Source organism: Orbicella faveolata, unplaced genomic scaffold (genome assembly GCF_042242905.1).
Source record: "Orbicella faveolata isolate gen_17 unplaced genomic scaffold, um_ofav_v1 contig_35, whole genome shotgun sequence".
Lineage (NCBI taxonomy): Eukaryota > Metazoa > Cnidaria > Anthozoa > Scleractinia > Merulinidae > Orbicella > Orbicella faveolata.
Genome location: NW_028301564.1, coordinates 5,498,192 through 5,513,823, shown reverse-complemented (window position 1 = coordinate 5,513,823; position 15,632 = coordinate 5,498,192). Strand labels below are relative to the sequence as shown.

The window sequence follows — 15,632 nt, the reverse complement described above, 5'->3', positions numbered from 1 at the left end:
TTTCATTATTAGGTGTGACCAGGTCCCATTTTCAGACCATTTCACTCGGCCAAGGTCAAGGACCCATTGCAGCAAAGATGATCAATCATGTAAGAATATTTTTTCGCAGCAATAGCAAACCACTGACTTGACTTAGTTTAGACTTTCAGTGTACATATTCATTCGATCCATGCAAGTAACTCGGTTCCATTAATTCCCAGGCACGTTCACGCTAACAAAATGATCCGAAGTTTCCCGCCCGTCTACGTTGCCGTTTTCACAGGGTTTACCCGTCCACACTAAAACGCTTAACGCGCTAAAACGTAGTTTTGAAAGGTTCCGTTTTAGTTGTCCACACTAATACGACAGGGCTGTCTCCACTCTGGACAGCGTTTTTAAATGTATGCGTTTTCGACAAAAACGTTGAGCGTTACGATGTGAATATTTTTCGGGTAAGAGGTCCCGGAGATACCCATCTAGTTGTTATGCTCTGGCTCGTTATTAAAGAACTAGAAAGCATGCTTTATGTCTAGATGTTTATATGTAGGTAGGTAATGTCTGCATACCAGCCAAGTGGCTCATGGGGTCGGAGCTTATCCCGATTTCAGTAGCATGAAGCGACTAGGAGTATTTCTACTCCCCCTGGATGGGATGCTAGTCCATCGCAGGGTTACCCCCAGCATTAAGTTCGCCAGTACCCATTTTTCACCTGGGTGGAGAAAGGCACTATGAGAGTAAAGTGTTTTGCCCAAGAACACAACACATTGTACCCGGCCAGGACTCGAACCCGGACCGCTCGATCCGGAGACGAGCGGACTAACCATGAGGCCACCGCGCCTCCCATGATGTTTATGTAGGTAACCAGTAAAAGGACGTTGGGAGACAAAGAAAGTTTAGTCTTCAAATTTGTTCCCTAGCTTGCATTGCACCCTTTTTTTCTTTCCTCCGTCGAGTCCTTGCAGCAGAAAGCACTGAGATATTAAAGAGACAGTGGGCAAACATTAGAGATAAGAAATTAAGACGGATTCCGCTCAAAGTTCGAGCAATGAGTGCAAAAAATACTTACTAAAAATCTACTCACTGCACGGAAATTTTTGGAATACTATTTAAAGCCTCTCGCTGTATTTCAGTTCTCTAGGCGACCCCGCGATTAAATCCCCAAGCATTCTCGAGAAAGTTTATGTCAAACCTCGTAAAAGTGCTTAATGCGTGTTATTGTGTTTTCAACTAACGCGAAACGTCCGTTTTAATTGAAATATGGATAACTTCAAGTTTAATTTTCTCTCGCAGGGTCAGCTTGAGAGCTTAAATCTCGATAAGTTCTTCTTACCTTTATTCAACATATTACCATGCTATGAGGTTTTTTGGTAACTTTATTTTTTTTGGCATTATTGCTCGAATCTTCTGCGGAAATCATCTTAATAGGTGTAACAGTACATATACGAAGACGCATCATTATGATTTCTCTGTAGGCTATTGAGGTAGGTGACTGGGTTGTACTGCAGAATTGCCATCTTGCCACATCGTGGATGCCTATCCTTGAAAAAATATGTGAGGAGGTGAGTAGGTTTGTCCGCCACATTCTGTTTGGTTGTATCAATTACTTGCGGCTCGGTAGTGACTGCTTAGACAACGTGCAAAGGACATAGATTGGCAGAGGGTCTCAATGGGATGATGGCTTTTACGGCTAACGGTTAATTAAATTTCGTTACGGTTAAAAGAAGTCTTATAAATTAATTACCATTGCTATAAAAGTTAAAAACTAATTTTCATTGTTTAAAAAAGGTAAAAAAGTATTTTGATTTCTGTAAAACACATTAAGGTCTCAGGACCATTCCTGGATGAAAAATGGTAGTATTATGAGCTTACTACTGAGTCTCCCGGCTTTTCATGTACTACCAAGCCACAAAAAAGGCACGAAAAAATCTTGAGACTTTCACTTTCATAGCTAAATTTGTTTACGTTTAACATTTTTACAGCTAACGCTTAAAATTGTCCAATTTTTACGTCTAACGGTTAAAGTTTTGGCCCGTTTTACGGCTAACGGGTAACCCCTTTGAGACCCTCTTTTTAGAGAGAGGAACCAATATCACACGTTCTTTAGCTAGCTTGTTTGAGACTCAAAATAGATTTCGATGTTTCGGGGTGCGTGAACACTTGTCTGTATTCTGCTGTGATTGTCTTTATAGGTCATTGTTCCGGAGAAGACGCACAAGAATTTTCGACTATGGCTAACAAGTTATCCCACGGAAAGATTTCCCGTGTCCATCTTACAGAATGGTAAGTTATCGTGGAGTCTTGCTTCGTTCCGCCATTTGCACAACATCTACTCAACTTTTCCATAACGATGAAAAATTTGTGTAACTTCTCATAATTTGCTCTATGGAAAGCACGACGTTCACAGATTTCAGTTAATCTTCGTAAACGCTGGGAAATTCACGCTCTTTAACGAGGCGCCGGCGACGGACAACTTTGCGAACGATTTACGACATTTTTTGACGTACTGTTAAGGCGTTCTCAGCCAAAGGGCTTCTACTGACCTGCGTGGTTAAAGACAATCTCGTACGCAGTCTTCCTTCCACTTGACCAGCGGTCGGGACACGAGCAACCCTGAAAGATCACATTTGAAGTCCGGACTTCCGGTCGAATTTCGCATGCCTCGCTGACAAAAATGCAAGCACCTGGCTAATCGAGACGCTAGTGCTTTAGTTCCGCTCATTTCCGTTGTTTTTTAAAACCAATCAAAATCGAGCGTGTAACCGAACTCTCGGAGCTGGTCGTTTCGTCAAGCTTACGCAGTATGGAACGAAGAGTCGCATAGTAACTAAGCGTCTGTTGATAGTTAGAAAAAACTCAGAGATTTGCTAAAAAGTTAGTTTGAGCAGCCTTTGTTTGTGCAAATGCTTGACGTTTTTGATATCATTGAGATGTTAGGGAATTTCTGCCTTGAAATGCCTTCCTTTTAGGGCAATTGCTGTTTGATGTTAAACTTCATTTTCACTTTGCATAGTAACTGAAAGTTGTTTTGTGTACTCGCAGGTGTGAAAATGACCAATGAACCACCAATGGGACTGAGGGCCAATTTGTTACGGTCCTACCACAGCGATCCTATATCGGATCCCACATTCTTCAATGGCTGCAGTAAAACGAAGGTAGGATGAACTGAAAACAATTCTGAACAATTATTGGATGAGGTTTTTGTGATATCCAGAATAATCAAGGTCGAGGTAACCCTTACCGAGACCATGATTATTCTAATAATTGTTTTATTATACGTTGAACGAAAAAAATGGAAGTCATGTTTTTGCTTCTTCACTGACGGTAAGCAACACAAAGCGCGCGAACTTGGCAAAATTACCCGTGACCTTGAGTGTCCTTGACATGATTATTGTATAATCTGCGGAGATGACGTCATAGGCGCTGATTTCGAAAATTCACTGTACGCTTTCGACCAATCAGAAAAGAGATAGTGAGTTCAATGTATAATAATCTGAGTTAACTGGCATGGGACTGATGTCTGTGCGAACAAGTATTTTAAAGAAGGCATTAATTAGAAGCATCTTATCATTTTGTGATCCCCGTAGGTTTGGAAGAAGCTGCTGTTCAGCTTATGTTTCTTTCACGCACTGGTTCAAGAGAGACGCAAGTTCGGTCCACTCGGCTGGAACATTCCTTATGAGTTTAACGAGTCTGACCTCAGAATAAGCGTGCGTCAACAGCAGGTCAGTTCACTTTAGTCCAGAGTGTCTTCATGATCACGTGCCTATAATCCCAAACAATGATTGGTCACTTTGAAGACGAAGACTAAGGTGGAGTAAGAATGAGATTCCTTACACCTCCAGACATCCACTGTGATTAAACGCTGTTTGCTTCTCTTTTCCTTTCTCGGAATACAATCAGACCAGAAGTTTCATTGCGCGTAGCTCTCCATAGCTCTGTCCAACAGGAGTATTTTGATTGACTTTAACGCTTTGCTCACGCTCCAACCGACGCCAACAGATGCAATAATCTGAAAAAGTTGTCACTCAGTTTCTCAGTTTGTTCATGATCACTTGCTTTAAAACAGGATTTTTAATGTTATGGACTTAAACCTGGGACGCTTTAAATGATCAACCACGCGTTAACCGGTGTCAAAAGCTGGGATCTTTTTCGCTGTTTGAGACGCCGTTATGTGGTTCTTTCTTTTAGTGACTGTTGTGGCTTTTGAAGTTCCAAAGACTTTCAAAATGGGCAGCCACTAAAGAGACTCTTGTCGTCCATACCTACTTTTAGTTTTACTCTCTTTTGAGTTTAGTGTGACCACCATGAATGTGGAGAATGAAATAACATTGAAAAATTAATATTCACCGATCTGTTCAGCGCCATTTCTTTCTAATGAGATTACATCATGGCTAAACTACCTAAAATAGGTTACGTTGCACTTCACAGATGTTTCTGAATGATTATGAACACGTTCCACTGGATGCCTTGACGTATCTCACCGGACAGTGTAACTATGGAGGACGAGTCACCGATGAGCGAGACAGGTATGTTGGAATTCCTCTCCGTTACGGAGCCCGCGGATCACGGATTCAGCAGTGTTGCTAAGTAGAAACTTATCTTTAGGACGTGTAGACTTCAGGATTGTTTGTGCAAAAAAATAAAAGAGACAAAAGGCAAATAAAAAAGGCAAACAAAGGAATAAACAAGAGAAATTATCAGAATGACGTGTAAAGAATTTCTTCCACTAGCTAAGCCTTTAATTATTAGTTATCGTAAAGAAATATAGAGAACTAAATTGCAACATCGTTCTCCATTTCTCAGGTTATCTTACCTCGCACATCAAACATGCTAAACCCATTTTTCCGCTTTCTTTGAAGCTGACCCTGTTTAATCAGTTTCGCAGTTATTTAAAATAACATCAAGAATTGATCGTAAAAAATTTAATGCAGTCTATTCGGGAGTTTCCTTTTGCCTTTTTTTCAAAGGAGACTGTTGCCAAATATTTTATAGGAATGTGACTTTATGTCACATGTTCATCTTCGTAGATATCAAACACGTTGTCATTCAGCAGGGTTTCCACCAGCCTCGTTTTGAAACAGTGATTAAGATGCTTTTATACTAATACTTGTCACTCTTATGTGCTCTCTCAGGCGTCTTATTTTAAGTATTCTGTCCATATTCTACTGCCGTGAGGTCACTGAAGATGAACATTATAAGTTTTCCAGCAGTGGGGCTTACTTTGCACCTCCAGAGGTTTGTAACACGTGATCAAGGGTCATTGTAATCATTCCTTACATTGAGTTTAAAATACCCGGGTTTGATGCTGTAGGACTATAATATAGAGACAGTAAACTGACTTTCATTAGGTAACTATGTAGAATATAGAATGAATTACGTATTGAACATTAATTGAGAGTTATGTTAATTGTAAGATCGAATCTTTTTAATAAAGCTCTTTCTTAATTAAAAGAAGACAACGCAGCACTTCGAAGAGAAGCAAAAAAAGAAAGGGAAGTAAAATTTTTTAAACGTTTTTCTTCTATAAATGACTGAAATATTTCTTACAATTGCTATAATATTGAAGAAATACCGTATGACTTCGCTTCTTCTTTCAGTATGTCCCTGGCACCCGGATTGACGGAGTGTCTGACCGAGAGTTGATTAAGTTGAAATTAGTTTTGCACAAAAGCTTACAAAGTTTCGCCCAACAAATTGATCCCATACGGTCTGAACTCAGGAGAATACAATCTTCTCCATCGTATTGTAAAAACGTGAAGTAATTGTGTCTTCTTTGTTTTCTTTGTTTTTTTTTTTTGGCCATATTAACCAGTAGACTGCGAGGAATTTGTTTGCATTTGTTGTTTTATGGGCTTTTCACTCACATAGCTTACAGAAAAGTTGGTTATCCCTCTTCACAAACCCTGATGGGTTGATTGTTGTCTCACTAAAGTAGTTCTTGGTTGTAATTCTGCACTCAGGGTCCTTACGAGAGCTACTTGGAGTACATCCGTAGTCTTCCTCTCACTCCAGATCCTGAGGTAAGATCTTAATACCGTCTTTGTGACAAGTAGGAGTTGCCTTTATCTTATGATCAATGTAAATTCTCCCCATAGCAATGGACGTGAGTGGGGGAACCTGTATTATGAATTTGAATGTTGATCCTTGTGGCAACACACGGGGCTATATTTAGAACTTTTGTTTTGATTGACAGGTATTTGGTTTGCATGAGAATGCTGACATATCAAAGAACCAACGAGAAACTCAGCAGCTCTTTGATGGAATTCTACTCACACTACCCCGGCAGGTAGAGAATGAATTAAGTACCTTCTCCTCCCCTGCAAAGCCTCAGATGACATATTTTCGTTGAAGAACATTTGATTCATTTTGAAGATTGTTAAGTGTGCAAAAACACAAAGAAAATGAACTTGTCTTCTTTTTTTTTTGCACAACGTGATATAATAATCTTGAATTTGCATTTATAAAGTAACTGAGCTACTACGCGCGCTCTCATTGGTCGATAGGTGTGTTTAGATGAGAGTATGTAAACACGGTTGTGACGTTTTAGATTCACACGTATTTTTTTAGAATATTTATTAAAATCAATGTAGTACTCTTTCAGTGTTTACATAGCCTCATCTAAACACTCGGGGGACTGGGAGAATTCTCGAAAGTTACGCAAACCCGAGACGCAGTCGAGGGAGTGCATAACTGCCTCGAATTCTCCCAACCCTCCTCATGTTTGGATGAGGCTACGGAAACACGGAAAAAGTCCTATGTTTAAATAAAGCTATCATAATGTTAGTGTCACACACTTCTGTTGCGGTTCAGTTTGCATTTAAAGTGGCATTAATAATTTTGCGATTTGTTATGGGATAACGAATTATTAAATGTGGAAATGACATCAACTCTGAAAAAAAAAAAATCCGAGCTCGGATTTTTTTCCGAGTTGTCATTACTTCATTTAATATTTCTTATAATACTCACTTTAGAGTGAATAACAAATTTCCAATTAAAATAAAAATGCATGACGATTTTCGCTACAGTACTTACATTTCCGATAACTCTTTCTTATCTTAGACATCAAGTGGAGGGAAGTCATCCCAAGATGTGCTCAAGGATTTGGCGTCTGATATCCTGTCAAAAATCCCGCCACCTTTCGATACCGAAATGGTTCAGGTTAGTGATTTGCTCGTCCGATTATGCTACGTTTTAAACAGCGAACATCGGATCTGTACGGTGTAAAGCTCAATTCAATCTTTCCCATATTCGGCTTTATAGTAATTTAACTGTGCAAGGAAATGAACGAATCGCTTTGACCTGTAACTGAACCGAAAACTATTGTTAATACTTCCTGTTTCTCCTGCAGAAAAAGTATCCCGTACTGTATGAAGAATCTATGAATACTGTGCTGCTTCAAGAACTCATACGGTAAAATTTAATAACCAGCTAAAAAAATTAGTCGTTGTTATCTTTAACGCTGAGATCGAGTTGCGAATCCGCGGTGACCCAGTTGTCATTGTGTCCGAGTGCATCCGAGTTGATCCGACTGGATCCGACTTACGATCGCCGTGAAAGTCGACAGTGCACTGTGTATCAAAATGATCTCTTTCAAGAATGTTTTTTGTTAACCCACTAAAACCTGAAATTCTTTCGCCGTCCGCCATTACAATGATTACCTTTATATTGCTAAGGGTAATTAATATGTAGTTTCTCCTTAGAATAGCAATCATTTACAACAAGTGCAGCGTTTCTAAAATAAATTAAAATAAATCTATCAGATTTTATTAAAATTATTTTTTTTCGTTTTTTTTTTTTCTTTTTGTTAAATTATCCTTTGGAGGATTTGATCTCAGGCGTGGGAAATATTGTTCTTTTTGTTGGTGTTGTTAGCGATGAAGGTCTTAACTGCAGCTCGTTGTTATTAACCCTGTCTGTCTTCATGTTCACGCAGGTTTAACCGCCTGACAGGTGTTGTTCGATCGAGTCTCAGGAATATCCAGAAAGCCATTAAGGTGAGAAGAATCACACACGTTTACTTGAGAATATTTTTACTTCCCGAATGTTGTGCACAAGGAAGTTCAAAGAATAAGTTGTTTTTTAGTTCAGTATTATGTTTCATATAGGTCGGTGAAATATGTTAATTCCTGTACAAAGTGAGTGGCCCGCACTGGTGCTACTTAAGTTTGGTGTCCGAAGGTTGAAGTGACAGAGAGTATTCCTGCACCATGTACCTAGCATAGTGTCAGATTTCCCAAAGATTTCGCTGGCATCCTTATAGTCTCTGCTATATGGAAGGGTTGAAGGGAGTAAAGTGTTTTGCCCCGACTATGGCCTTGTTGGAACCGTCTGGATGTGATCCAGTCTGGATATTGCCCACTTAATCCTCCACATTATATGATATCTGATAGCAATGGACTGTACAATGGACTTTATCTCAGTCTAAACCTTCTGTGTCTCGCGACGCTGTATAAAACTGTGTTGAACTCGCATCTTGTCTTTATCCAGGGTCTGGTGGTGATGTCTTCAGAACTCGAGGATGTGTTTGGGAGCATGATGGTGGGCAGGGTAAGCTTCATATTATCATTGTAAACTTTCTGGGCACGACACCAGGGATGTAAGGACTTAGTTTTAGAAGCAGTAAAAAAGTCTGCATACGAGCCAAGTGGCCCACCAGTGCGGAGCTTATCCCGGTTTCTGTAGCATGAAGCGACTAGGAGTATTTCTACTCCCCCCTGGATGGGATGCTAGTCCATCGCAGGGTTACCGCCAGCATTAAGTTCACCGGTACCCATTTATATGTCTTGCACAAGAACACAACACAGTGTCGACGGTCAGCGCTCGAACCCGGACCGCTCGATCCGGAGACGAGCGCACTAACCATGAGGCCACCGCGCCTCCACAAGTAATATCTACTTAAGTAATATCTACAGTAATATCTACTTAAAGGAACTACATCACGGTTTGCCATGTCGAAAAGTTACGCCAAAATTTACCAAGTTCGTCGGTTGTAATCCGTGTTCAGTAATCCTCTCCATCCTAAACCATCCTTGTTTCTTTATGGTTTATTATTATCATGATCGCTTTGATGTTTTTCTATCTTAGTAAACTACTATTTTCAGGTTTCCTTTCATTTAAAGGTAATTTTGTACGTGGCCAAAGTAACTCAAAATCCCGCGACTGTGCTCCTTTAAGATAAGTCCCATGTCATTTCCCTAATGTTGTATTTTGTGTCCAGGTTCCCAGTATGTGGGCGGCCAAATCGTACCCGTCCTTGAAGCCTCTGGGTAGTTACGTGGCGGATCTTGTTGCTCGCCTCAGATTTTTCAAGGTAGTGTTCTCGTTGCTGTTGTATTTGTTGTAACAGGCTATTGAAGTATGTCATTTTAAAGCCGTTTTGTTTTTCATTCTCCAGACTTGGATTGACGAAGGTTCTCCAAATGTGTTTTGGATCTCGGGATTCTACTTCACTCAGTCTTTCCTTACAGGTTAGTATCAATTCATACTTCTATGTGAGGCGAGGTACACTCTTTTTTATATAAGAATATTGTTTTCCGCCCCAAACTGAATGTTCTTACTTTCCTGCCGATTTTAGGCTAAAAATATCCTTGTAAATATTCTTAGATTATAGCATATGACATTTCTGTTTAATATGCTCTGATGGCGTTGAAGTAATTTTGGGCTCAGACTGTAAGCAATAAAGCTTGATAATGACACACATAACTTATTACAGAAATGTTATTAGCATCGAACTTGGCTAGTTTTGTCGTTTAGGGAAAGGAAGAATTTTGTACTGATTAGTTAAACATACAATTGTATTGTATTTACAAATTTTCCCACACGCAATTAATTTTTTTTTCCAAAATCTCAGCCTCGGTTTTATTCCTAAAATATTCTTAAAATTTTGCAAATTTCAGCCTCGATATTCTTAAAAGATATATTCTTATAAAAAGAAAAGAATGTAATGTAAGAGTAAAGTGCCTTGCCCAGGAATACACCATAATGGTCCCCGAAGTAAATTAAAATGAACGTCTGAATATTTTCAGGTGCGATGCAAAATTTTGCAAGACGCTGTAAGATTCCGATCGACCACTTGGGATTTGAATTTGAAGTGACTGACGAGGAACATGATATGAGCAGCAAACCTGTAAGTGAATATGGCCCGGGGGGGGGGGAACTCCTATATGAAAACGACGGGGTCGGAAGTTTTGATAAAAACCCCTAAGATGTACCAAGATGCTGTTTTTAACCCCTGAAAGGTACGACAAGCACCTCCGTCCTATTTATATGAGAGTTCCTCCCCCGGAAATTGTGGATCCTTTAGTTGTAAATGAACCCTCTTCCTACTCTGCTATAAGCCATTCGAAACTTCTTAAAATTTTACCATAAATTTCTCTTTGACACGTGCTGAAATATGCATTTGTTTATTTGTTTATAGGAGGATGGTGTGTACGTCAAAGGTTTGTTCATCGAGGGTGCCAGATGGGACAGAGCAAACAAGGTGTGATTTCTGATATCAGTATGCGTTGGTTTGGTTTGTAATTATCATAAACAATTGTCTCGTTTCGTTATCACTCTTTTCCTTTTGTCTCGGGTCATCTTTCCAATCGATTTTATAATTTACCGTATTGCCGTTTGTAGAACGACCTTTTCTTGTTTTACACTGTTCAACGTCCAGCACATTTAGAACATATCTGAATGTTTAAATGACTCCGGTTTTCCCTCCTGCAAATGAATGGGTTCTTAATTACTCTTTATCGTGACAACAAGATTTTTTCTCTCAGTTTAAGTGGTAAATCGTGGCCTGTTTCTGACTCGACTCTAACTTAGCGTGTTTGTATTATAAGGTGATTGGTAAGCGAGGCGCTTTTTTTCTTGTCATTTGAACCAAGTGAATCTTGCTTTCTCTATTGTTGTATTGTAGGTTGTTGGCGAATCACTTCCAAAGATGCTCTATGACAGTGTTCCAATTGTATCCTTTGAGAGACACTAAGTTCCCTCAAACGCTATGATAACGGTTATTTGTGGGTGTTTTGTGATCAGCTCTGATCCCTATGGCACATGCTCTGCAGGAAGCAAGGAATGGCTAGACATAGCTTTTTATAAAATGCGTGAGATACTACGCGCGTTGTCATTGGTCGTTAGGTGTGTTTAGAGTATGTAAAACGGTTGTGACGTTTTAGATTCGCGCGTATTTTTGAGAAATCCTCTATAAAAGCAAAAGAGCACTTTTTCCGTGTTTCCATAACCTCATCTAAACACTTGGAGGTTGAGAGAATTCTCGACTGCACATCTCGGGTTTGCATAACTGTCTCGAATTCACCAACCTCCAACACCCCCTCCCCTGCCCCCCTCCCTCTCATGTTCAGACGAGGCTATGTAAACACGGAAAAAGTATTCTACTGCTAAAGCTAAATGGTATGTGTCTATCGGGTACATGGATTTGTGTACCATTCAGGTAACATGCTCATGCACTACAATTCCAGTCTAAGATAAAATCGCGATCGTACATAACGGTTACGACCTTTCCCGCTGATCCGGGATTTTTCCATGACCTCTCACAATAATAAAAGGCTATCACATCTCCCTCCTCTTGATTACGTGGCAAGGAAAACTCTATACGCCAATCATTATATCTGGTGTCTGATATTGACGTCAATACAAACAACACAGCAATAACAAACGAAGTCGCCCTCTTACACTTCCGTTTTCCGAAATCTATCGTGCTACCAGGTTTTTTTTCTCCTCTATTCACGGCGTTTGTTTTTAGCTGATAACCTTTCTGTCGCTAATTTTCAGTTGTCTGAATGGTTTATTCGTCCAATAAGTAGTGACTACTGTTGATGTTGTGGGAAACTCTCTTAACAATATGACAGATATGGCTAAAGCCAGGAGAAACCGCGGAGTTTAAAGAAAACGAGACGTACTCGTGCCCAGGTATTTATTGGCTTTATCGAGATTTTTTTTTTTTTGGCACGTAAATGTTGGGTAATAATGCTCTAATTTTTTTTTTTTTTTAATAATGCTATAAATTACACAATCGTTTTAAACGAAATACTACTAGTTTTCTTTAAAGTTAGACTGTGATGGTTTATCTAAAAGAAAAGCATTATGCATGCAGACATTTGGTTATTTTGTAGACTGTTATAGGGTTAAAAAATGCCGCGGAAAAGGGAAGTCTTAAACGACAAGTTCTTTTTACTGCTTCTAAGACGAAGACAGAGAAAAAAGATACACCGCTTGCTTCGTTTAACATAGTCGGAATCAGAACTCGATCGTAGAACACCTCACAATGCGTTAAAGTTCACGCGAGGGGGAAATAGTAATGAAAGGATGGTCGAGCGAATGGGGAATTAACAAGAGAAAACGACACAAAGAATAAGAGATATGCGGAACAGAATTTGTCAGTGTAGGCGAAACATATACTGAAAAAGTGATAAAAAAAAGAGAAGGGTCGAAGTAACGAATAACCTGAGAACTGATTTATTGAAAGAAAGGGCAGATGTAATAAGCCATTGCCAAGTTGCTTTTTACTTCTGTTTCAAAACATGTCCTGGTGCACAACCTTTCATATGGAAATGAAGTTGTTTAAAAGACAATGAACTTGCAAGAAAAACGCATATCCATAACAAAAGGTTGTGCACCAAGACACGTTTTGAAACAGAGGTACAACATAAGAACCTAGGTTTTTTCAAGTTAGCCTCCATAGGTTCTTATATAAATGGTGTTTACTGTGAAATTAGGCTACCTAGGTTCTTAATCAGGTTCTTTATTTTTGTTTTAAAAAACAACTTGTACTTATGGGTGTGACCTTTATATTAAATCATTCACAGTACTGTATTATGGTTTTATAACACTGCCAGTGCTCTGGGTAGCTTTTGTTACCTTTTTTTTATCGCGTTTGATGGGCAATATCACATTTGAAAAAAACTCTTTATTTTGAAAATAAGAACCTGTATTGAGTTTTTAGCCTGGAATGGTTCTTATGGCTTAACAGGGAAATTTTAACCTAACAGGTTCTTAAATTTTAGGTTCTTATACGCGGGGTTTTTACTGTATCAGCAAAACGGAAATGGCTTACTGAGTTATGAAAGTTTGGTGCAGAACATTGGACTTATTTCCTTGTCAGGATCACGATGTTATAAAATTTGATCGCTATAAAATAATTTATCTCCTCGTACTAATGGCAATGACACGTCTGTTTTTTTGTTTCAGTTTACAAAACCAGTGCTCGCCGTGGCGTACTATCTACGACTGGGCACTCGACTAATTACGTGCTTTCTATCAACCTACCGTCCAAGAGACCAGAGAATCACTGGGTTGTACGGGGAGTCGCCATGCTGTGTCAGCTGGACGACTAGATAACCAGTACCAGCCAGTGCGTTTACAATAGTCCAATATTACTTTTGCTGAAATTGATCTAAAAAAAAAAAAAAATTAAAATAGCCCATTTCCGAGTTGCGCCAAGCCTCTTTATCAAGGCGAGGCCTGGTGCACAGCCATTCATATGAAAATGAGTTTAATTTGCATGTGAATGAAATCTCATTTTTATATGAAAGGATAGGCACCAAGACTCGCTTTAAAACCGAGGCTAAAGGTAATTCGGAAACGTCCTATTGTTTGGCGAATTCTAGTCTAGCCAATAGTACTGCGCTAATTTTGCTCTATTGTTGGTTCACTACTAGACCCATGTTAGACCAATGCTAGCCATGCGTTGCGAATCGTAAGATTTAACGCTAGTCCAAATGAAGTTTCCGCACTGTTGTGGTAGTTTATCGTTAGTTCATCCAGCGATAAGTTGGCACAACGATGGTTTAACGCCAAACTGGTGTTATGCCCTTTGTACGGTTCACTTTCTCATTTGCATCAAAACATAATCTAGCATGTATGTGGGGCAATTTCGGGCTATTTGAACCCGGAATTGCCTCGCATCCACGTTGAATTACCGTTGTAATGCAAATGACAAAAACTCACGGTGAGAAGGGCTATTAGTTTCCCGCAGGTGAACTAAACGATATCTGTAGCACACCAAATGTGTTGAGTATTTTCTACTCATATTTATAATCTGTTGTTGCCCCTTCACTTTCGTTTAAACTGATTATCTTGAACTGATTTACAAAATTATCTCCTTACTAGCACTGTTCGAAATCTATTGATAGTTGTAATAAGAAATTATATGTTAATATATATGTTGAAAGGATATGGTAAAGAACATGCCAAATTTAGTGCCAAATTAAATTATATTTGCTTGTTCACAAGCGTACTTTGCAGAGGGGAAAGTGTTAGTGTTTTGTTATATGAGAGATAATTTAGGGAAAAATCAAACAACAACGCCGGATTTCTAGACAATGTTACAGCTCTAGCCTGCTCACTTCGGATAAGATAACGTATTTATACTTCAAGACAATTAAATTTTTGCAGAGCTTTACCAGTGCTTATTATTGTACTATCCGTCTGCACAAGATTTAACTTATTTAATTTTAAATGCATGTATATATTTATATGATTCTACGAATTGACAAACAAATAAGCAAACCCAAACAATATGCGAGTAGTGTATAGAAAAATTGAATGTAAGTAGAATTAATAGAAATATCTAGCTAGGAGTCAACGAAATTCCTTATCACATGTTGGTTCCACAAGGATAGTAAAAGATATTTTGGACCGAAAAGTGGCACTTTCTGACGTCTTTTATTCCTCACGAAACGCGATCTGCTAAAGAATTCAGTAAAGCTATCCGTGAATCACGAGCTCTGTGAACTGTAATCTGTGGCATAATTACACGTGATTACGTGATCGTTAGCTATGATAAGCTTGAAATGATCATTACGTTTTGCGTGAAACGTGACTTGGAGCCCCCGCTATTACCACCCTCTTTCACTGTAAAATTTTTTTAATCTTTCGTATTATGGAAATCGCTAATAAAAGTTGATCAACACCTGCTGTTTGAGTTGTCCGTAATTGCGGCAAATACGAACTCGATTCTTTTCCATGGTTTTTCTCTCGGACAACACGATACCTAGCATATGCAGTTATGAATGTTGATTACACAATCATAAATAAACCAATCACATTAGGCCTGTTATCGGCTGTTATCTATGTGACTTAATTTTAACGTTCTTTTCACTTCATTCATGTTTTGAAGTGTGTGTAGAACGAATTTTAGTCTTCGTTGAAATGCTTAGGTCAGTTGCACAATTTCTTCTCTCGTTTCGTGCAACTTACAGCCCAAGTGAAGAACACTTCATCGATTTTGCCTCTTCATACATTGCTTTGTATAGTTCGATGTGATGCACCTTAAAAAACCAATTGAGTATAGTTATTTTAGTATTTTCCAAGACAATTCAACATTTATTTGTGATCATTGTATGTGAGGTGGTTATGGTGCAGTTTACGAGTCACTCATGGAAAAATTGACATTTTTTCCCACTTTTTTTTTTCATCCTGGTTGGATAAGAGATGATGAAATAAATATTGAGAAATCCATTTATTAAATCCATTTTGAAATCACTGGTTATCCTTGCAATCTGATTGGCTTTCAGCAGTGCGATTTATTCATGAATCGCACTATTTTTTGCTCTAAATCGCATCTTTTTCTCAGCCAATGAGAATAGGATAGTAAAACAAAACAACCAATCAGAAAAACTATCCACTGGGCATTGTGCACTCGAGGG

At 38.9% G+C, this 15,632-nt stretch overlaps 1 protein-coding gene across 1 annotated transcript in view; it reads left to right on the top strand.

Annotated features, from left to right (window-relative positions):
• Positions 1–14,901, top strand: part of LOC110066611 (dynein axonemal heavy chain 3-like) — a 92,387-nt gene extending 77,486 nt beyond the window's left edge. The window contains exons 78-97 of the mRNA XM_089273777.1: positions 13–89; positions 1,452–1,538; positions 2,169–2,259; positions 3,019–3,131; positions 3,564–3,701; positions 4,408–4,505; positions 5,112–5,214; positions 5,940–5,999; positions 6,173–6,265; positions 7,039–7,137; positions 7,328–7,389; positions 7,913–7,973; positions 8,467–8,526; positions 9,197–9,289; positions 9,374–9,446; positions 10,005–10,105; positions 10,397–10,459; positions 10,883–10,930; positions 11,835–11,895; positions 13,174–14,901. Of these exons, the coding sequence (XP_089129903.1) occupies positions 13–89; positions 1,452–1,538; positions 2,169–2,259; positions 3,019–3,131; positions 3,564–3,701; positions 4,408–4,505; positions 5,112–5,214; positions 5,940–5,999; positions 6,173–6,265; positions 7,039–7,137; positions 7,328–7,389; positions 7,913–7,973; positions 8,467–8,526; positions 9,197–9,289; positions 9,374–9,446; positions 10,005–10,105; positions 10,397–10,459; positions 10,883–10,930; positions 11,835–11,895; positions 13,174–13,319 (1,727 nt within the window). The 3' untranslated portion in view covers positions 13,320–14,901. The remainder of the gene's footprint in view (positions 1–12; positions 90–1,451; positions 1,539–2,168; positions 2,260–3,018; positions 3,132–3,563; positions 3,702–4,407; positions 4,506–5,111; positions 5,215–5,939; positions 6,000–6,172; positions 6,266–7,038; positions 7,138–7,327; positions 7,390–7,912; positions 7,974–8,466; positions 8,527–9,196; positions 9,290–9,373; positions 9,447–10,004; positions 10,106–10,396; positions 10,460–10,882; positions 10,931–11,834; positions 11,896–13,173) is intronic.
• The last annotated feature ends 731 nt before the right edge of the window (positions 14,902–15,632 follow it).